Source organism: Pezoporus occidentalis, unplaced genomic scaffold (assembly GCF_034315485.1).
Source record: "Pezoporus occidentalis ecotype Australia unplaced genomic scaffold, CSIRO_AGI_Poc_V1 ctg550, whole genome shotgun sequence".
NCBI classification, from domain to species: domain Eukaryota; kingdom Metazoa; phylum Chordata; class Aves; order Psittaciformes; family Psittacidae; genus Pezoporus; species Pezoporus occidentalis.
In genome coordinates this window covers 23,412-44,248 of record NW_026915889.1, presented here as the reverse complement: position 1 = coordinate 44,248, position 20,837 = coordinate 23,412, and the positions used below count along the sequence as shown (strand labels likewise).

Below are 20,837 nucleotides of genomic sequence, written 5' to 3'. Positions count from 1 at the left end.
GGGAGCTTGATCTGACCTGTGTTGAGCCTGGCAAAGACAACCATAATCCTGCTTTATGCCAGGGTGTTACTGTCTCCCTTCCTGTGTGGGTCTGTTCATGTTTCATTTTCTGTGTGCAGTCTTCCAACAGAATACATCAGACTCCTTTATCTGGTTAGCACACGGGAAGGAGTCAGAATACGCATAGGTACTAGGCTAAGCCTTCCTGTGTTCCCCACACTTCTTGCCGGCTGAGCAGTTGGCAGCTGGGATGGGAAGGGTGTGCCCAGGAGGGACCTGGGATGTCTGTGTTGCCACCTTCTGTTTCCCCCTTAGCAAGCTTTCTGTGGTGGGCTCTTTCCCTGTGCATCCTTGAGCTGCTCTCTACCCCTTCCTCAACAAACCTACCTCTGTCTGTAACTGCACCATCCTTGTCTTGCATGGCTCTGTGCTGTGGACTTAGAATCATAGGACCGTTAGGGTTGGAAAGGACCTTAAGATCACCAAGTTCCAACCCCCCTGCCGTGGGCAGGGACACCTTATGCTAAATCGTATCAGCCAAGGCCTCTTCCAACCTGGTCTTGAGCACTGCCAGGGATGGAGCATTCACAACCTCCCTGGGCAACCCATTCCAGTGCCTCACCACCCTCACAGGAAAGAATTTCCTTCTTATATCCAACCTGAACTTCCCCTGTTTTAACCCGTTACCCCTTGTCCTGTCACTACAGTCTCTAATGAAGAGTCCCTCTCCAGCATCCTTATAGGCCCCCTTCAGATACTGGAAGGTTGCTATGAGGTCTCCACGCAGCCTTCTCTTCTCCAGGCTGAACAGCCCCAACTCCCTCTGCCTGTCTTCATATGGGAGGTGCTCCAGTCCCCTGATCATCCTCGAGGCCCTTCTCTGGACTTGTTCCAACAGTTCCATGTCCTTTGTTGAGGACACCAGAACTGCACACAATACTCCAGGTGAGGTCTCACAAGAGCAGAGTAGAGGGGCAGGATCACCTCCTTCGACCTGCTGGTCACGCTCCTTTTGATGCAGCCCAGGATACGGTTGCTTTCTGGGCTGCAAGCGCACACTGCCGGCCCATTTTCATTTTCTCATCGACCAACACCCCCAAGTCCTTCTCCACAGGGCTGCTCTGAATCTCTTCTCTGCCCAACCTGTAGCTGTGCCTGGGATTGCTCCGACCCAGGTGTAGGACCTTTCACTTGGCATGGTTAACCTTCATGAGGTTGGCATCAGCCCACCTCACAAGTGTGTCAGGGTCCCTCTGGATGGCATTCCTTCCCTCCAGGGTATCAACCGAACCACACAGCTTGGTGTCATCGGCAAACTCGCTGAGGACGCGCTCAATCCCACTGTCCATGTGAGCGACAAAGATGTTAAACAAGACCGGTCCCAACACCGATCCCTGAGGGACGCCACTCGTTACTGGTCTCCAGCCGGACATTGAGCCATTGACCACAACTCTTTGCGTGCGGCCGTCCAGCCAGTTCTTTATCCACCGAGTGGTCCATCCATCAAGTTGATGTTGCTCCGATTTAGAGACAAGGATGTCGTGTGGGACAGTGTCGAACGCTTTGCACAAGTCCAGGTAGATGACATCAACTGCATTACCCCTGTCCATCAGTTCTGTAGCCCCATCATAGAAGGCCACCAAATTGGTCAGGCAGGATTTCCCCTTAGTGAAGCCCTGCTGGCTGTCACCAAGCACCTTGTTGATTTTCATGTGCCTTAGCATGCCTTCCAGGAGAATCTGCTCCAAGATTTTGCCAGGCACAGAGGTGAGACTGACTCGTCTGTAATTTCCCGGGTCATCCATTTTCCCCTTCTTGAAAATGGGGGTTGTATTTCCCTTTTTCCAGTCATGGGGAACTTCACCTGACTGCCATGATTTCTCAAATATGATGGCCAGCGGCTTCGCAACTTCGTTTGCCAGCTCCTTCAGGACCCGCGGATGGATCTCATCAGGACCCATGGACTTGTGCACGTTCAGATTTTTAAGATGGTCTCGAACCAGTTCCTCTCCTACAGTGGGCACAAGGTCTTCAGTCTCACAGTCCCTGCATCTGCCTTCCAAGACTTGGGTGGTGTGGTCAGAGCCTTTGCCAGTGAAGATGGAGGCAAAGAAGTCATTCAGAACCTCAGCCTTCTCCAAATCCTGTGTAGCCAGTTCTCCTGAGAGCTTCCTGAGGGGGCCTACATTCTCCCTAGTCTGTTTTTTATTTGCTGTGTACCTGTAGAATCCCTTCCTGTTATCTTTAATACCTCTAGCTATGTTTAATTCCAACTGGGCCTTAGCTTTCCTAACCTGGTCCCTAGCTTCTCGGACAACATCCCTGTACTCTTCTCATGCAACCTGTCCTTGCTTCCACTTATTATAAGCCTATTTTTTCAATTGAATTTTCTTCAGGAGCTCCTTATCCACCCAAGGAGGTCTCCTGGCCCTCCTGCTGCACTTCCTTCTGGTTGGGATGCAACACTCCTGAGCTTGCAGCAGGTGATTCTTGAATATCAACCAACAGTCTTGGGCCCCTCTGCCCTCTAGGGCAGTATCCCATGGAACCTTCCGAAGCAGGTTCCTGAAGAGGCCAAAGTCTGCTCTTTTGAAGTCCAGGGCAGTGAGCTTGCTGCACGCTCTTCTCACTGTCCTGAGGATCTCAAATTCAAGCATCTCATGATGGCTGCATCCAAGGCTGCCCTGGAGTGTCACATTTCCAATGAGCCCTTCCCTGTTGGTGAGCACGAGGTCAAGCATGGCACCTCTCCTTGTGGGCTCCTCTATTACTTGCAGAAGGAAGTTGTCTTCTACACAATCGAGGAACCTCCTGGATTGCTTGTGCTGGGCCGTACCATCCTTCCAACGGATGTCAGGGTGGTTGAAGTCACCCATGAGAACAAGGGCCTGCGAGCGTGAGGCTTTTCCTATCTGTCTATGGAGGGCTTCATCCGCAGGTTCTCCTTGATCAGGCAGTCTGTAACAGATCCCCGCAGTAATGTCTCCCATAGCTATATTCCCTTTAACCCTGACCCACAAACTCTCTGTGGACTGCTCACCTGTCCCCAGACAGAGTTCCATACTCTCCAGCCTATCCCTAACATAAAGGGCAACTCCCCCTCCCTGCCTGCCGGGCCTGTCTTTTCTAAAGAGCCTGTAACCTTCCATCCCAACACTCCAGTTGTAGGAACCATCCCACCATGTTTCTGTGATGCCTATTGTATCATACCCCCGTAGACGTGCACACATCTCTAATTCCTCTTGTTTGTTCCCCATGCTACGGGCATTTGTATAGAGGCATCTGGGCCGAGCTCCAACTGAAGCCGGCTCATTGGCTGGAGCGGCTGGGATATCTCTACAGTGCTCCGAGCTTTTATTATAGGTTCTGGCAACTGACTGGGTGTGTTGGGACGGAACGATGCCCCCCTCCCCCGACACATCTAGTTTAAAGCCTCCTTGACCAGTCTGGCAAGCTTCCTACCAAAACTGCTCTTTCCCTTCTTTATCAGGGCAGCTCCACCAGCCCCCACTAGACCTGGCCTACAAGCTTGGGTGCCGTGTTCAAGACACCCAAACCCCTGACTATGACACCAGCCTTTTAACCAGTTACTAACCTGGCCAATCCTCCTGGCTTTTTTTTAGGTCCTCCCCTGTACCCTGGAGAATTGATGAAAAGACCACCTGAGCTCCAGAGCCCCTAACCACCTCCCCCAGGGCTCCGTAGTCCTTCTTTATGTTCCCCAGGCTACTACTATCTATACCCCTAGCACCCACATGTATCCCGAGAAGGGGGTAATAGTCCGTGGGACTTACTAGAGCAGGCAGCCTCTCTGCCACAGCCCTGATCCGTGCCCCCGGTAGGCAACACACCTCCCTTGAGGCGGGGTCTGGACAGCAGACAAGTGCTTCTGTCCCTTTCAGTGTAGAGTCCCCTACTACTACGACCCGCCGCTTTTTCCTAGCAGCGCCAGTAGAGGTCTTCTTTACCAAGGCATCAGCCGGCTGTTTCTGGCTTGAGTGCACTTCCTCATTAGCCCCCTGCAGGACAGCAAAGCGGTTCTGCGTGGGGACAGGGGATTTAGGGGGAAGCCCCTTGCTTTTGGTTGTCCTTTTCCTTCTTTTTTTTGTTGTTTTTTTTTGTCGCTAATTCCCAGCTTCCCAGGTTAACGGCCTCCTTCTTTCCTTCATGAGGTAGAGGTGAAGCTCGAGGCCCCTGCACAGTTTGGGCCGGGAGCAAGCATTCCTGCTTCCTCTCAGCTTCCCTGACATCTCACAGTCTATTAACAGCATCCTGCAGCTCAGCCACCTGCTGCAGGAGGACCTCCACCAGGGAGCACCGAGTGCAGCCCTGCCCTTCTTCTCTCAGCTGTTTCCTGAAACTCCAGGCCTTGGATCACAGGAGGCTGCATGCTCAGGAGGAGAGCACGTGGTCTCTGTTGCTGACCTTAGGGAGGGGAAAGGAGATAAAATCCTCCCCACTGCTTGTAACAGGCTGTGTGAGGAGAGTAGCTCCAGTGATGTGGGGCAAGGCAGGCCACTGTGCGAGAGCTCCTGCCCCTGAGCTTGTGTGGACCTGGTGCACTGCAGCTTGCAGATGAACCAATTGGAGGGAGAAAGGCTCAATCTCTCCCTGTGTGGCTGTGCTGTGGTCCTTTCTCCTCTCGTCCTGTGTGTACTCGCCTCCAGTACTCCACTGCTCTAGTCCCGTCTAGGACTTTGGGTTAATTTTGAAGCTTTAAATGATGTAGTTCTCATTCCTGGCCCCTCTGTTCCTGTCCTGCATGGCTGATGAGCCTAGCTGTAATCTACATTTCTGGTTTCATGCTTCTGTAACCAGAGCATGTACAGGTGAAAGGGCTTCCAGCAATGACTTCATGTAAGTCCTCAGCTCTCTTGAGTGGGGCAATGGCAGGAGATAGATAGGTCTGTACGTGTATCCTGAGGAGCCTGAGCTGCTGGCTGTCCTTCATTAGCTGGAGGAGGAATGACTGTGTCTGGATGTCGAATCTCCCGGGGAATGTGCGCGTTGACCCGCAGCAGGTTTATGCAAACACTTGAATTATAAAACGGTCCCTTTGGGGCAGTTATCTGCTATAATTAAAATAAATGCTGAAGACTTGACGTGAAAGAGCAGGACAATCTGCATTTATGAAAGGCATTTATCATGATCAGCCTCTGCTGCTCCCAGGCAGGGAGATTGAGTTGTTTAAATCTCGGTTTGAGTCACGTCCTCACTTTAGTGGCTGTGACTTTGTGCAACAAGAACTTTTCTTTTCCACGTGAGCTGCCTTGTCCCTTGAGCCGTTTTTCCTCTTGCAGAGTGCTGAACTATGTAAAATGAGTCTGACACCTGTTTTACACTGACATCATCTGTTGCCTTGCAGTAATCCCTTCCAGCACAGGCAGTGCTTTGGGTTTTTGTAGCTGAACTATCCACACACAAGCTAACAAGCTTAAAGAGAACTGGTGCACTTCAGGGTTGTATCGGGTGCTTCTTCATACACGAAGTTACTTGGGTTTGAAATGTTCCCGAACAGTTTTGAGCACAGATTTTGTGGATGTCAGTGTTGTTTGTTAGCTCCTCTGCAAATAGGAGATGGAATAGCAGGTGTTCTGCCTGTGCAATGTGGTTAGTTTGCAGCAATTTAGGGTCTAGCTTTGATGTCTTCTGCAGGCAAGTAGTGCCTCTAGTGAGAATCACTCGTGGATAAGACAGATGAACGGTCACAGGCAGTCAGAATTCCTTCTTGTCCTGCTTTTTATGGGCTGTCAGAGTGAAGCTGTGGAGTTTTATCTAATAAACATTTCCTCACATCTCTGCAGGTGATCTGAATTTAATTTTGCCTCCGTCTTCTGTTGCCTGACCTGATGGAAGTCAAGGCTGAGTTCTGTTCTCCTGCTTTTTTCCCTATGCTTCACTGCACTTCGCAAAGTATCATCAAAGGGCTAGAGACAGATGCTGGGCTCTGGCAGCCGTTTGGGTCAGGTAGATGAATTCAGCAGTTGAAGGTGAATGCCAGCAGCTCCTTTCCTGTCAGTCGTAGCTATTCTACTTAGGAACTACTCTCAGGGAGCTACTGTCCCTTGGGAAAGAGGTGGAGTTTCAAAGAGCTTCTGAAGGTGTAGGTGCACAGTTGAAGGTGCTGGTGGCTTTTGCACACTGAGTCTGAGCACAAAACTTGGCATGAGGTTGGGTGGCAACAGGAAATCATTCAAATAATATAAAATGGTGGCTGATACAAAAGTAAATCCCACACTTGGTTTACCAAATCATGTACTGTGTGGTGGGGACTGCTTCAGAGCTGCTGTTTGCTGAGTAATTCAACTTTTGGAACTTGCTGTAGGGGATATAGTTGCAGATGGTGCATGTCAGGCTCGTGAGCTGGACTCAGACCTTGAAGTGAGTGCAGATAATGCCTGTGGTTTCATGAGGGGAATTGCTGGGGGTGGAAGTTCACCAGTGGTTAATAGGATTGTGGCCTAAAGGAGGTCTGGGGAGGTCTGAGGTTGCTTCTGTTGGGTGCCTGGTGATCCAAGGCTGTGGTGCCAGGCAGGGATGGATGATGCACAGGTAGGTGGGTAAAGGTCTGGGCTTTCTCTGCATTTACCACCCTTCCATCTGCTTGCTTCTAGGCCTAAAACCTGTTCTCCAAGTGGCTTTTATACACCAGGAGAAGGTAGTGGTGGTTCTTAGTGAATTTAGTAACTAAGTAGACTTCTACAGCTGTGGCGCATTTTCCCTGTCCTCCAAAGTTACTCCCCTGAAATGTATTTATCAGATCACATGTGAAATCTAATGGGTGTGTTTGTGGCCTGCGGGAGTGCTGTTAATCAGAGGGACACCATTTCTTCAGGTGGATTATCTCCCACAGCTGGGAGACTGTGATAGACTGGAAAGCCAAATCAATCTAGACTTGTTCCCAGGGAATGAAGTGGCTTTATGAACCTTTGTATTTATAAACTGCAGGTGTGAGTAATAGTGATGACGATACTGTTGATGGGCTGGGAAGCAATCAAATGGGCATATTCTCTTGACACAGTTTTGAGATTAATGTTCTTGATTTCCCAAACTTAAAGTTTAATGGTGCTGAGAGTCACATTTGCAATGTAAATAAAAAGGGGTGTGTATGTGAGAGAGAGAGAGCAAGAATGAGATGGGGTTTACAGGAAACAATATATGGTCAAGAAGTTTGTTTCCTTCTGTGTGCATTTGCCATGGGGGATGTTTCCTGATCCCCTTTGGCACTCTCCCCTGAAAAGCCATTCTATGGGAAGCTGTTCACAAGCACTGGGACTGTCCATCACCCCCTTTGTGAGCGTATGAGGGCTGTGCAGAACCAAACCTTGCTGACACTGGATGAAGAAACTTCTGGTGAAGTTCTATTTGAAATGAAGCAGTGAGTGTTAAGAGATACGGTGCTTAAGGTATAAGGCTTACAGAAAAAGAGTTGTCTGCAACTCTGGAGTCTCCAGGAATTGTTAGCTGTATTTTCAGCTACCTGCCTGAGGCTGGGGTACTCTAACTGTCAGATTTAAAATCAACTAGAACTGCTGTACATGTTTAGAGCTCTCCAAAAACTTCCTGGAACTTTTAATGTGTGAAAGATTCCTATAAGAACACTGTGCTTTTATCTGCAGCGGCTCATTTGGCTGGGCTGGGCTTTGACCTCTGCTGCTGTGGCTCAGAATTCAGTGTGAGCCTACCTTTTAAAACAAGCTTTGATAAATATCCTTTAACCGCCTGGGGACTACTTCTAGCGTTAAAATCGGGATTTGTCACAGGGACGCTTCTCCCTTTCCTTCAATTCTTTCTTCTCTAAATCTTGTCTATTGAAAAGGATTATAATTGATAAATAACATTACAAGAGCTCTTGAGGCTTGCCTTTTCTGTGCAGGACTTGGGAGTCCCTGATAAATAAGGGTGGAAAAAGAGACAAGTTACTTTAAAGGTAAGCTCAGGCTGGATGTTGGGTTTGGCATGTGGTGTGATGCTGGCTCCCTTGACGAGCCTGTAAAGGGCCATGAGCTCTGTGAATGAAGACTCTTCTTTTTGCCCTTGCTGGTAGCTACCATAGCCCTTGCTGTTCCTGAGTCTGCTGTAAATTAGTCAGAAACAGGGGAGTGAAGCAGAGCTGATGGCTATAAAAAAGCCTGGAAATCTGAAATTCACCCCCAGTGTTGTTTGCAGCCTTTTCTTGAGCACCTGTGGCTGGAGATAACCAGGGCTTGGTCTGCAGCAGCTCAGCCCATCTGCCTCCTGCTTCCCAGCAGCTTTGTGCTGCATTGCTCAGGTGATCTTTTTCCCTGGGCGTGTTTTAAGGTGCTTGTCAGCCAAATAACCCAGCTGAGAGATGCCCGCAAACCAATGCACACAGGAGTTATCTGCTGAGGGTAGTTCCTGGGAGAAGCATGGAGCAAGTGGCCTGTTGATTTCATTGCTGTATCCAAGGAGAGGAGCACAAGGATGTCTTGTGGGAGTGCAGTGTCTGTCATCAAATGAATCGGTTTGACTGGGGAGGTGCAGTGGCTGCAGTCGTGTTCTGTGGGACAAGCTCTGCAGGCTGGGCCTGCAGCTGCAGCAGCTCTCCAGGTTCTTGCTTGCAGTGGTCAGTGCAGTTTGTAGGTGTCTCTGAAATGCAAACACATCCTCACTTTGTCCAGTGTCCCTGTGCTCTGTGTGAAGAGCAGCTTTGGAGAGTGGCAGCTGCTTTTTCTTTCCTGTTACAAGGTGAGCCACAGTTTTGCTTCCTTTGCTGATACTTGTGTTGCCAAAGCAGGCAAAGTATTCACCTGTCCTTGTTCGTGTGTCAGAGGTGCTCTTGTGACATCCCTCTCTTGCTGTTGGGTTGCAGAGGCTTGGCATGAGATGGAGATTGAATTTTGGTAGGTGCTGTGGATGTGCAGATGAGATGCAATCTTTCCAAACAGCTTTCTCAACAGAAGAGAGTGGCACTAAGAGAGCAGAAGTAGCATTCTCTCAGCTCTACAGAAGGAGGTGGATTTTATAACATGGCATTAAACTGTTTCTGTGCTGCATGGAGTACTGACATGTGCCAAAGCATCTGGATTTTTTCAGTGTAATTGTGAAAACCATTTTCTTTTAATAATGCAGTGAAGCTTTTGCAGAAGGAAACGACATTCCTCTTTGCCACTGCCAGAGCCTTTGCCAGTGTCTGGTGGCAGCCTGGGGCTGTATCTGTGCTCCCTGTGTCGGGGTCAGTCTGACCCAGCTCAGTTGGGCTGGTCCCTGTGACCCATCAGCAGTGCCCAGACAAGGATGGGTTGGTAGGTTTTAAAGGAAGAGAACTGTTAGGTATAATCTGCTATGAACAAGCATGCAGGGGAACCCTAGGTGTGAAGCACAAGGCTTTGCTGGCAAAGCAGTTGGTGTGGTTGTGTGCATGGAACTGGGCTGTGCCCCCTTCAGAAGGTGAAGTGCCGAATTATTCCAGACTTTCTGGGCTGTGATTTTGGCAAGTGGGGATTTGGGTTGCTGCTTAAATCACGTTTGCCTGGATTTTAGTTGTGATTACCATAGCACAGAAGAAAGAAATAGAAGTGTGACTACATGGCCCAATTTTCAACTCTAAGGGGGTGACTTTTGGGTGGAGACAGGCCACTGTTAGTTTTCTTTTGTTTCCTTTGGGAATCAATCTTTATGGTGCGTCCAAGGAAGTTTCCCAAATCAAACAAACGTTGGCAGAGCTGTGCAGCAGAGGGAGTTGTGGTTTCATGACCTGCTGCAAAGCTTCCCCTCCAGCACATCAGGGATGTTATAGCTCAGGGAAGCAACCTTCAAGCCCTCTGGAGCCCTGCAGATGTATTTTTAGAGTTGTGATCCGGGAATTGTTTTATCCATGAGGATTCTGGCTGATGTTGAGCTACAGGAAAATGGGATGTTGGTAGGATCATTTACCCACTTGTATTTCACAGATGTGCAGTACCCTCACAGACTGACGTAGTTGCATAGCAGCAGAAGTCTTCCCTTATTACGTGTCTGCATGAATTTGGGTTTTCAAATGCTGCTGTGTATGTCCAAAACCGTCAGCACTGACTTTTCCAAGGAAAGAAAGTGCAAAATTCCCCCTGTGGAGGTTGAGCTGCAGGTCTGCTTGAATAGCATCCTTCCTTTGGCTGGCAGCTAGTACCTGCTGCCTCAGCATAACTTGAGGGACCTTCTGTTACTCTGCTGAGGAGATATGTGTGGATGGAGACTTCCTTCCAGCTGGTTATGGAATGGTCACAAAGGTTTCTGTTCCAGGAGTAAAAGTCTCGCTTCCAAGCTAGCTTCTCGGGGGCCTTCCCCATTTCAGGGGAGCAGAGCTTTTGCCTAAGAGCTCATCTCAATCTCCCTTCTGGCAGGTTAAAGCCATTCCCCTTGTCCTGTCCCTACAGGCCCTTGTCCAAAGCCCCTCTCCAGGTTTCCTGTAGCCTCTTTAGGCATTGGAGCTGCTCTAAGGTCTCCCCTTAAGGAGCCTTCTCTTCTCCAGACTGAACCAGCCTGGCTCCAGAGCAGAGCTGCTCCAGGCCTCGCAGCATTTCCATGGCCTCCTCCAGCCTCTCTCCAGCATCTCCAAGTCCCTCTTGTTCTGTTGCCCCAGAGCTGGATCAGGACTACTGGGGGGGGGTGGGGTGGGGGGGTGGTGTCTCCCCAGAGCACAGCATAGGGGAGACTCCCCTCTCTTGACTTGTTGCTCACGCTCTGGGGGTGCAGCCCAGCACACGGGGGGGTTCTGGGCTCAAGTGCCCACTGGAGCTTCTTGTAGACCAAGAGCCCCATGTGCTTCTTCTCAGGGCTACTTTCAATCCATTCTCCCCCAGTCTGTGTTTGTGCCTGGAATTGCCCCAACCCACGTGCACATCCTTGCCCTTGGCCTTGCTGAGCTTCATACGGTTCTCACAGAATGCTGAGGTCCTTGCCTGTGTCTGTGCCCTGTGTCAGACATCCTCTGCTCTTGACCCATCCAAAATGGGCTTCTGCTTTCACTGTGTGCTGCTGCTGCTGCCTGTTGCTCTGCCTGTATGGCAGTGAAAGGGAAGAGGTGGGATTTTTGCCTTCACGTGTAGAGGAGGTGATCATAAGTCCTTAGACTTGAGGCTCAGTTGCTTTTACTGAGGTCTGCTTCTATGGCAGTAGCAAAGCCCCTTCCTGCAGCCTGTAGCAGGAGCTGTGCTGAGCCTGGAGGTACCATTGGAGCGTATCCCCAGGTTTTCTCATCTTTTGTCAGTGCAGACCAGAGGATGACTCCTGAGTTTTTTGGTTTTGTGGGATTTCCAGGGCCTGAGAAGCTGGCTTTTATCACTGCTTGCTTGATTTGTTGTGGAAAGACTGTCATTTGTTTTGGATTTGCTGCAGGACTTCCTGCTAAATCCCCAGGACTTGAGAAATTTGCTCTGTGGAAAATTAACTCTGCTCTCACCACTCAAACCCTAAATGATAGCTATGAAAGGTTTATTGAGCAAGGAAGTAAATCTCCCAGGGTGTGACTTCTATTTCCCACAAGAAATACCTGAAACCAGTCACTTGCCAAACTGAACAAGTGAGGTGGTGCAGCTCAGAGAAAAACAACTGATTATTTTCCTTACAGGCTTTCCATCGGGCCTGGGGAGGGGAATTGTCATCCCTGTGAGGAAAAATGAGTATTGAAAAGTGTTTCTGCCCCGCCAGAAAGGCAGTTTTCCTTGTTGTTCTTCCGTTCAGATGCTTTCCTCAGACACTGCTGTAAGAGGCACTAGAGGCAAATCCTTGATATTCAGACAGACCTTTCCTGTATCGGAAGGCTGTCTTGGGCAGGATGTTTCTTTTGTACTTAAGCCTTTTTAATACTATGATGGCAGGGGGTTGGAACCAGATGTAACGCTCTTTAAGGTCCCTTCCAACAGAAACCATTGTATGATACGATTCTGTGTGCTCCGTAACGCAGCTTTGGTTCTTCGGGGAGAACTAACCTGGCATGAGGTTGTAGATCAGACAGGCCAGGATGTGTCCACTTCTAAATCCTGCATAGCATTTTGCTCAGAGTAGCTCACAAATCTGTGCTCAGATGGTGCCTGTCTTTTCCTGTTGAATGGCTGGGCCTAGTTCTGGGTTGAATGGTAGCCTGTGGGAGGAGAAGCTCTTTGTTTGATACTTAATAGTAAAAAGATGAAGATTTTATCTCCTGGCTCCCTTCCTTATGTGTGGGCCCAGTGCATGCCTCATGAGGTTGGGCAGGGGCAAGGTCCTGCATCTGGGACAGCTCAATCCCAAGCACAAACACAGGCTGGGCAGAATGGATGGAGCAGCCCTGAAGAGAAGCACTTTGAGGGTTTGGGTGACAAGAAGCTCCCCATGATCCAGCTTCAGTGTGCTCTTGAGCCCAGATCCCCCCTGTGTCCTGGGCTGCACCCCTAGACCCTTGTCACTCCAGGCAATGTTTTGCTCCCTCTGGTTTGTGCTCTGTGGAGAGATGAGGTTATTGTGCAGCCATGAAACACCAGGGCTTCAACCCTGGGGGTCCCACTCAATCTCACATGAGATTCAAACAGCTTGTTTCTTAAAATGCCCTAGAGAATGTTATTAAATCACAGAATCGCACACTGGTTTGGGTCGAAAAGGACTTTAAAGCTCATCTAGTTCCACCCCACCTACCTTCCACTAGCCCAGCTTGCTTGAAGCTGGTTGCTGTGTTAGTAGAACAAGTCCACCTGGTTTCTGGTGTGGTGATTTATTTATTTATTTATTTATTTATTTATTTATTTGTTAGTATATTTTCTGTCTTAAATCTCAAACTGAAAGGTGAGAGTCCAATGGGAAGAGGGGTAAAAAGCAGAATGACAGGAATGCAAGAATTAATGCATGGACACTTGTGTCAGTTTTAAGCTCAGCAGGTCTGTGGCTGAACTGTGCCCCAGCATTTAAACTGTGATGCTTGGATCTAAATGGTTGTAATCCCTTGTCTTTAAACAGAGAGAACGTGAGCTCGAGGAAGGAGGTGTTGGAATGAGGTTGACTCAAGAGAACGCTGGGAGGAAGGAGGAGGGTGGGAAGCGAGAGATGATAACCCCAGCTCTGAGAGAAGCGCTCACAAAGCAAGGTGAGGTTCTGCAAAGAGCAGATGGTGGCCCAGGCTTTGAAGTCTTAGTGGTGGACTTTTAGCAACCTAAGTGACAGACGGTGTTCTTTGTTAGAGGTACTGCTGTGGACCCTCAGTCATGGCAGGCTCTGAGCAGGGGCAGGACAGGGCTTAGGCAGGGGCTGTTGGTACCTTATCCTTGCAGGGAAGGAACCTGAAGCTGGGTAACGCATCTGAGTGTGATGCACTCCGAGTGTGGTGAGTGTTTCATAGTTCAAAGGGTTTAATGTAGCTGCTAAGCAGCTTGGGGGAGAAGATGATAGTCCACATGCCTTCAGCTCCAAGAGTGTGTGTTCCTCAAAAAATACTTAAAGATCAGCTGTGGCCCTGCTTTTACTTCTGTTTCAAGCTCTGATTTTGTTACTGAAACTTTATTTGCAGAGAAGAAGGTAGTTCAAATGAGCTTTACCAATCCACTGCTGATCAGATCAGTGGCCTTTGAACAAGCTGTAGAGAATTCAATGGCCTTTTCAAAACAAAGGAGGACAAGCTTGAGAAGAGCTGCACTGAGGGCCCTGCAGTTCAGAAGCCTCAGTTCTGAGTGTCAGATCCAGGCGAAGGGTGATGGGAGCTTCTGTTCAGCTGGAGACTGAAGGCAGTTTAGTTTAATTTCTTTTCTTTCTTTTCTTAGGATGAGAATGCATTCAGTTTTTCTTGCTTGCTAAATCAGTAGAATGTCTCCTGATGCTGCTGAGAACACGGTTCTGTTATTGCAGTGGAGGCACCTTGCTTCAGAGCTGGGCTCTGATTTTCCACGTCCTGTGTGAGTCCAGCAGCTGTGGGATCCTTTGCTCCCCAAGATTGGAGCCTGAGCTTTTGTAGGTGACTGGTGATGTGTTTGCCCATGGTCATTGGAGTGGGCTGCTGGAGACAGGGCTGTCTAGAACTGGGCAGTGGGGAGGGAAGTTCTCTTGTCTGCAGCAAGTCCCCCGCTTCAGAAGCTGGAGCGGCACCAAGTCCCCCAGGCAGCTCAGGTGTTGCTTTGACACACAGGGACCCGAGATGGGCTGGGGAGACTGCCCTGGCTGTTCTGTGGTGCAGGGTCTGTGCTGGCTCTTTGTGCCGTGGCAGTCACAGGGGTGTTTCACACTGATTCACTTTCTGATCCCGTCTGTGTTGGTTTGGTTTTGGGCAGTGAATGAAACTGTGCTTTTCTTATGGTCTGTAGAAGTGGCCACTTGGAGAATGAAATGCTGTAATTTTTTTTGACTGCAGCCTTGTCTCATGTCTTCTGGCCCACTTTGAGTTCATGGAAGCAAGTCCTTCCGCAAATCACAATGCTTTTGTGCTTTTTAAAAGCGCTTTCTTGAAGTCTGAGCAGAGCTAGGAATGAAGCTGGGTGTTTCTCCATCATGCTTGGGCCATCTGAAAAATTCCACTGCCCAGATTCCACTTCTTTCTATATTTGTATAAAATAGTGATATAGTTTGAACGGGTTCCTTTCAACAACAGTATTTCTTGTTTTCTTTTCCTTACTAATTTTCTAGCTTTAGCAGAACACTGTCTTTTGGGTGGTGGTTCTAGTGTAGGAGTTGTGTTACCACTTGCAAAATGCACCTTAAATCAGTGGTGATGGGTTACTGCTGTGTGTCAGTGACTTCAGCTTCTGTTAAACTGCACTCTTGCAGAAAACTGGGATTCGTTTTTGCCCGTAAAGAGTCTCCTAGTGTGAAGTTCCCCTTTCTGCACCGAGTTTCAGCTTCCACAAATAATCAGTGCTTCAAACAAGGCAGCTTTTATTTAAGGAGATGGCTTGATAGAACCACACTGATTTGCCAGCTCTGTGTTACTTGGAAGGAAAGCCTTCTGAAAGTCATTTGAGTTTGTGAAGGCAATGTGACACCAGACTGGCTTTCACCAAGCTAATGGTGACTGCACTCTTAGAGGAGGATGGGTAAGTCTCTTTTCTTGTACTCTTTGAGGATTTATTTTAACCACTCCTCTACTTCATTCTTTTATAATTAAATCTTTTGCTCTGTGCTTTCAAAGGCTTGCCTGTAAAGCAGCTTTTGGTGGTGTAGAGATCTGAACTGGAAAGTGTCTCTGGATTTCTTTCTGGATATTTTGCCGCAATCAAATAGTCAGCGGTCCTCAAAAGCAGTTCACAAGTTGTACTTGCAGAAATTTGACTTATCTGTTCGGCTTGAAAAACTAAAATAGCATAATAGCTCGCATATGCACCGAATTCATACGTATTCAGGAGCTTAGAAGGACATGCTATGGGTATGGTACTGGTAAGCAATCAAAACCAGAATACCTTGGATAGCCTGGAACACGACACAGGTATGTAGTTGGCAGTATCCTGCCTCTGTGGCTGAGAGTACTGCAGGGTCCCTCAATGAATTCTTTGAATTTCAGTGAAAGGACTTTTAAAGGGCTGGTTTTTAGGGACTGTTATTTCCAATACAGAGTTGAAATGCTGCGATGCAGTTTCAATGGTCACAGAAATGTTTTGCCCCATACAAGGGAGCAGTCAGCATCTGTGGTGCTGGCAGTCTCTTCAGTTCAAAATCTGCCCATGGCTTATTAAAGTCCAGTTGGATTGTCAGGGCCAGCAATCACCAAATGTTTATCAGCTCAGTGTTACTGCATGATAACACTCCCTTCACCCAAAATCTTAATTCATGTCTTCCTGTAGTAAATAAAATAACAACTTTGGTGAAGCTTGGCAGACTTGTAAGTCATTCAGAGTTTATCATCTAGAGCAGGATCAACTAATATGCAGACTTAGATAGGACTTTAGTCAGGAGTTGAGCTGATTCCTATCAGCCTGCTTATGATTTAAGTATTCCTTTGAATATTGGGCTTTAGAAACAATAAGTGGATTGTGTTTGTTCAGCCTTAATATCTGAAGGTGCATCAGGACGGTGAGCAGAGTCCCATGGAGACAGCAGTCTGTATTGTTTGGAGGGTATTGTATCCAAATATTCAGTTAGAGTGATTGCTTATGAGTAATGTTTGTAAGACGGTTTTGATATTGAATGGGTCCAATTTTCTTGACCTTCAGAGGAAGCTGTGGGCTCTCCACATGGTGGAAGTTAATTAAGTAACTAAAGAGCTTGGCACCTTGCTCAGTTTAGCTGCTTCATCTCTTCCCTCATACAACTGGGTAGCAGATCTGGGTGAGCATGTCCTGTTTCCAATTTAATTTTAACCTAAACCCCATTTTAAAGCAGTCATCTTACTTCTACTGACAAGAGATCTGTGAGAGAATGATCTTACATGAACGCTGTTGCTGATTCTGAAAAGTGAACAAATAAGGCTGGGGCTGTGCTGGTTGCCATCAGCAAGGAGCCTGCCTTGGGCAGCTGTAGTAGAGGGAGCAGGAATGCAGCATCCTTTTCACATTTGGCAAAGTTTTCTTGTCAAGAAATCCTGCGAGGACACAAACCTGAGGTGCACAGGGAGGTCTCAGCTGAGATTAGACCTTGCTGGACAAGCCTGTTTGCAAAGATACGCTGAAGGAGTAAGTAGGACAGACTGCGGGTGGGAGAGATGATGTGATGCAGCCAAATGCAGTTGTGTGTTTGGCTGTCCCTCCAAGTGTAGTGTCGGTCAGAAGTTGCCACAGGGTCTTCTGGGTCTCATGCAGTCATAGATAAAGGTGTCCCCAGTATTGCATTTGGCTTTTGAGACTATAAATTCCCTATTAGAAGTGCTGATGTCTTTCTCCAGGAGAGGACTGAATGATGGGCCATATGGAATACCAAGGCTGGTTTTGGCTTGCAGTAGTTCTTTCTTCCATGATATATAGGGCTTTATTCATTTAGGGAGGAAAAGGCTGGAATATTGTCTATTCCCGCAGAGCTGGATGGGGAGAGGGATCTCAGGACATAGGAGCAGCCTGACGCTGATGTCCCCAAAGCCCTGCTTAATGTGGCAGTTGACCCCTTTGCCATGTAACAGGGGAGCCCCACTGCTTGCTCCTGCAGCCACTCCCCCTGTGCTGTCCATACAGTCTCCTGGAGAGTTGCTTCAGGGGACTGGTCGGGCTAAAATTGCCTCTGTCCTAACCCCTGCAAGGATAGAACCAGTGTGAGGAGGCAGGAGTGTCCTCAGCCATGCAGACATCTTCATCTTCACACAGTTTAATTTTGAGCTGGTGCAGCTCTCACTGTAGTTCATGGCTTAGTGTCCTCGGAGGTGTGGGGGACTTTGGGGCGCAGTCACGCTCCCCTGGGACCTCACCATGCAAGAGACACATGGTGACATATGAGCAGGCTCACTGTGCTACTTGCTGTAGGAGATGATGGGCAGTTCTGGTGAGCAGAAGGCTTTTTTCCCCTGTTAATTTCATGCTGATTGGCAGGAAGGAGACTTCATACCTAGAAGTCGATTTTTCTCTTGAAAGCGTTAATATAAATGTCAGCCTAAAGCAGTCAGTTGAGATGTGCTGGTTTGGGGACAGCCAGGCCATGGATGTGTAAGTGCTGCAGTGGGAATGACACAGTCGGGCTGCTCAAATCCCTCTTATTTTTATGCTGGTTTTTGAAGTGACTTTTAATCCTTCAGACATATTGGTCCCTAGGCACGTTTTCCAAAGAGAAAAAGAACCCAACTCAAGCAGTTTGGGTAGTAATAGTGCTTAGTGCTTAACAAATGCTGTGGAATTAATCTTCCTGGGCTAATAAATTGAAATGAAATTGTATTGGTCTCGGTTGAGGAGCAGGGAAGTGATGCGAAATCAGCTTTCCTCTGGGCATAACGCAGCGGCTCCCTCTCTGCAGCTCCTTCATGGGCAGTGAAGGTGGAAGTGGTGAACCTGTGAAGTCTGGGTTCAAGCTGAGCCCTGCCTTGTGGTTCATTGCCTCTGCCCTCCCTGCTGAATCAGATGTTGTCCTCCAGGCTGGTCAGACCTACCGAGAAGCAGTGGGAATTAGGTCTCTGTGGTTCTGGGGAGCAGTCTGTTCTGGGATGATGGCTTAGGGATGGGAGGAGATGCTTCTGTTTCCCTGTCCTGGTCCTTCCCATATCCTAACCCCCTGGGGTCAGCGAGGTGTTCCACGTTCCACTAAGAGGCTAGACCTGTTAGTCTGCCTTCCTGTCACATGGAGAAGTCTTCTGGCCACCCTCTGTTGATTCAAGCAAGACAGAGCAATATAACTAAATATCCGGTGAGGAGAAAGTGTTCCAAGTTGTCTGAAGCCCTTTGGGCAGCCATGGCCTTTGCTCCCCTGTGCTCCCAGAAGGAAATGGAGGATACTGTGAGTGGGCACTGGGTAGCATCAGCTTGGGCCAATGGGAAAGAGCGGTGCTGAGACCGTGATGCTGAATGATTTGGTGTGCCAATTGGCATGTTTTGTGTTTGAGTTACTGCAGGTTCCAATCAATAGTTTGATTATTGTTTTGTTGGTTTCCAGGTTACAAGCTGATTGGGAGCCATTCTGGGGTGAAGCTCTGCCGATGGACAAAGGTAAATGCTCTCTTTCCTTCTTTCATTTTCTAAATTGAAATTAAAAAACTAGACACTTAGTCAGGTAGTACGATTTCCAAATGAAATGTTGTTTAAAAAAGCAGTATTACATTAATGAAACCAAATTTAATCTTCCAAGCTGTAGTTGTACATTTCAAGCTATTAAAATCCTGCTGCGAAGTGTGAGCATGTGGCTGTGGCCAAGAGCTGGGGATGTAATTTTCTGTTGTTTTTTCCTGTTATTCTGCTGTCTGCTAAAGTAACTCCTGCCTCGTGAGGTACACAGCAGGAGCAGAACACCACACAGAAGTGGGAAGGTTTCATCACCACTGTGAGGTCCCTGAAACAAAGATGCTGGAGTCTGTCATTCCCCTGGAATGGGCACACGAGGACATTTGAACCTGTTGTTGTGGGACTGTGACCACAGCCTAGTGGGGATGGGATGGAGCAGCCCTGAGGAGAAGGACTTGGGTATTTTGGTGACGAGAAGCTCCCCATGACCTGGCTTCAGCGTGCGCTTGAGCCCGGAACCCTCCTGTGTGCTGGGCTGCATCCCCAGGGCGTGAGGAGCTAAAGCAGGAATTGAATGTAAAGTGCTCTAGACACTGACATTGGTTACAGGCAGTGGCTTTGACTCAGATTCCCACCAATATGTGAGTATCTTCAGGAGGTTTGTTTGAGGTTTGTATCGGGTGAAAGCAGGAGCGGGGCTGGAAGCATTAGTTTTGAGTTTCATAGTGGCAGCTCAGATTAAAAAGATTGTGTTCTGTCATATGCTGGGAAACAGCCTAAAAGCTGCAAATTTTAGGGAGAGTGTTGATTTGCCTGTTTTACGAAATCCAGAATATCATAGAATCATAGAGTGGTTTGGGTTGGAAGGGACCTTAAGGCTCATCCAGCTGCAACTCCCCGCTATGGGCAGGGACACCTTCCACTAGAGCAGGTTGCTCCAAGCCCTGTCCAACCTGCCCTTGGTCTCCTCGAATTTGTGAATCTCCTGAAGTCTCTGTTGTTTGAGGAATGGGTGGAATAACCAGCATTTCCCATCTTGTTTAATTTTCCAACTGCATAGCAAGGCTGTGCATCTGTCAGGGGTCACCTGCGTGTTCTTTCCCCACTGCTCAGTGAAGACTTCCCTTTGGATCAGCAGGACTCCTCAGGTGGAGGAAGGTAGATTGAAAGGTACCATTGTCACATTGTGGCAGGGGCTTGGAACTGGATGAGCTTTAAGGTCCCTTTCAACCCAAAGCAGTCTGTGATTCCATGATCTGTGTGTTGTGGACTTCTTCCCCCAGGGTGCATCTGTCATCATTCTGAGCTGCTCTGCGATGTGCTCTTGCTTGCACTGTGTGTCCCAGGTGACTTTGGACACCCAGGTTTTTAGTGACTGAAAACTGCAAATGTGCCTGGGGAGCAGATTTAAAGCTCTGCACTCAGCTCAATGTTCTTGGAATTTGTTTGTGTCTTTCTCTGCTGTTAGTCGATGCTCCGAGGCCGAGGAGGCTGCTACAAGCACACATTTTATGGAATTGAGAGCCATCGCTGCATGGAGGCCACACCGAGCCTGGCCTGCGCCAACAAATGTGTCTTTTGCTGGAGGTAAACTCTGATGCAGTTTTACTGTGGCACAGGGGCTCTGTTCCACTCTGTCCCTGTGCTGTTCCTGAAGCCTGGGGCAGTGTTACTTGTGTGCCCCTTGAATTTGGAAGTTGGTGGAGGATGAGTTTGAAAGGGAGCAGGTCGCTCCCCCCTCCTGCTTGTATTCCTCCTCTTCCAAGAGCTGCTGGAGCCCGTGGGTGTGGGATGGTCAGATGTGAGCTGGGTGGCTGGGCTCCACATCTGGGAGGCTGAGGAGGTGCTACCTTCCCTAGAGCTGTGTCCTCTGTCAGGCTGGCTGAGAACCAGTGAAGGAGGAATTGGGGATGCAGGAGACACACACCTCTCCATGTACTGCTCTGCAATTCCCACTTGGTAGAGGTTTGGTTCCCTCTGGAGATCATTGCCTGAGATTCCGTGTGGCTCCTGGTGCTCTAGAGAACATGGGCTGGCCCATCTTGTGCAAAGTCACCAAGGTGCGAAGCAACATGAGTATCTTTGGTTTGAAATTGGGCCGTTTTTCTTACTTCAGGTACCTTCATCCCCACCAATTCAGTTGCAGTCTCAGTGCGTGAAAAGTGATGACTTGGTAACTGTTGCCTTCCTAAAGCAGCCTCTCCTAGATGACTTTCCATTCTAGTCAGTAAAGTGACCCCTCTTCTTAGGGGAATGACTTTGTTAGTTCTCTAAAGGCAATGAGCTCTGCCTGGATGGGAGCGGTGAGCAGCTCCA

At 48.5% G+C, this 20,837-nt stretch overlaps 1 protein-coding gene across 12 annotated transcripts in view; it reads left to right on the top strand.

Moving 5' to 3' along the window:
* The window catches only part of TYW1B (tRNA-yW synthesizing protein 1 homolog B), a 48,003-nt gene that overhangs the window by 6,775 nt on the left and 20,391 nt on the right, over positions 1 to 20,837 (top strand). For 6 of the 12 annotated variants that reach the window (XM_062638206.1, XM_062638208.1, XM_062638211.1 and 3 more), the window contains 3 exons: positions 12,931 to 13,057; positions 18,457 to 18,509; positions 19,990 to 20,108. In XM_062638206.1, coding sequence (XP_062494190.1) covers positions 12,931 to 13,057; positions 18,457 to 18,509; positions 19,990 to 20,108 — 299 coding nt within the window. Of the gene's footprint in view, positions 1 to 12,930; positions 13,058 to 14,967; positions 14,991 to 17,496; positions 17,520 to 18,456; positions 18,510 to 19,989; positions 20,109 to 20,837 lie in introns of those variants that run through there. The other 6 variants (XM_062638213.1, XM_062638212.1, XM_062638216.1 and 3 more) reach the window with 4 other exon arrangements.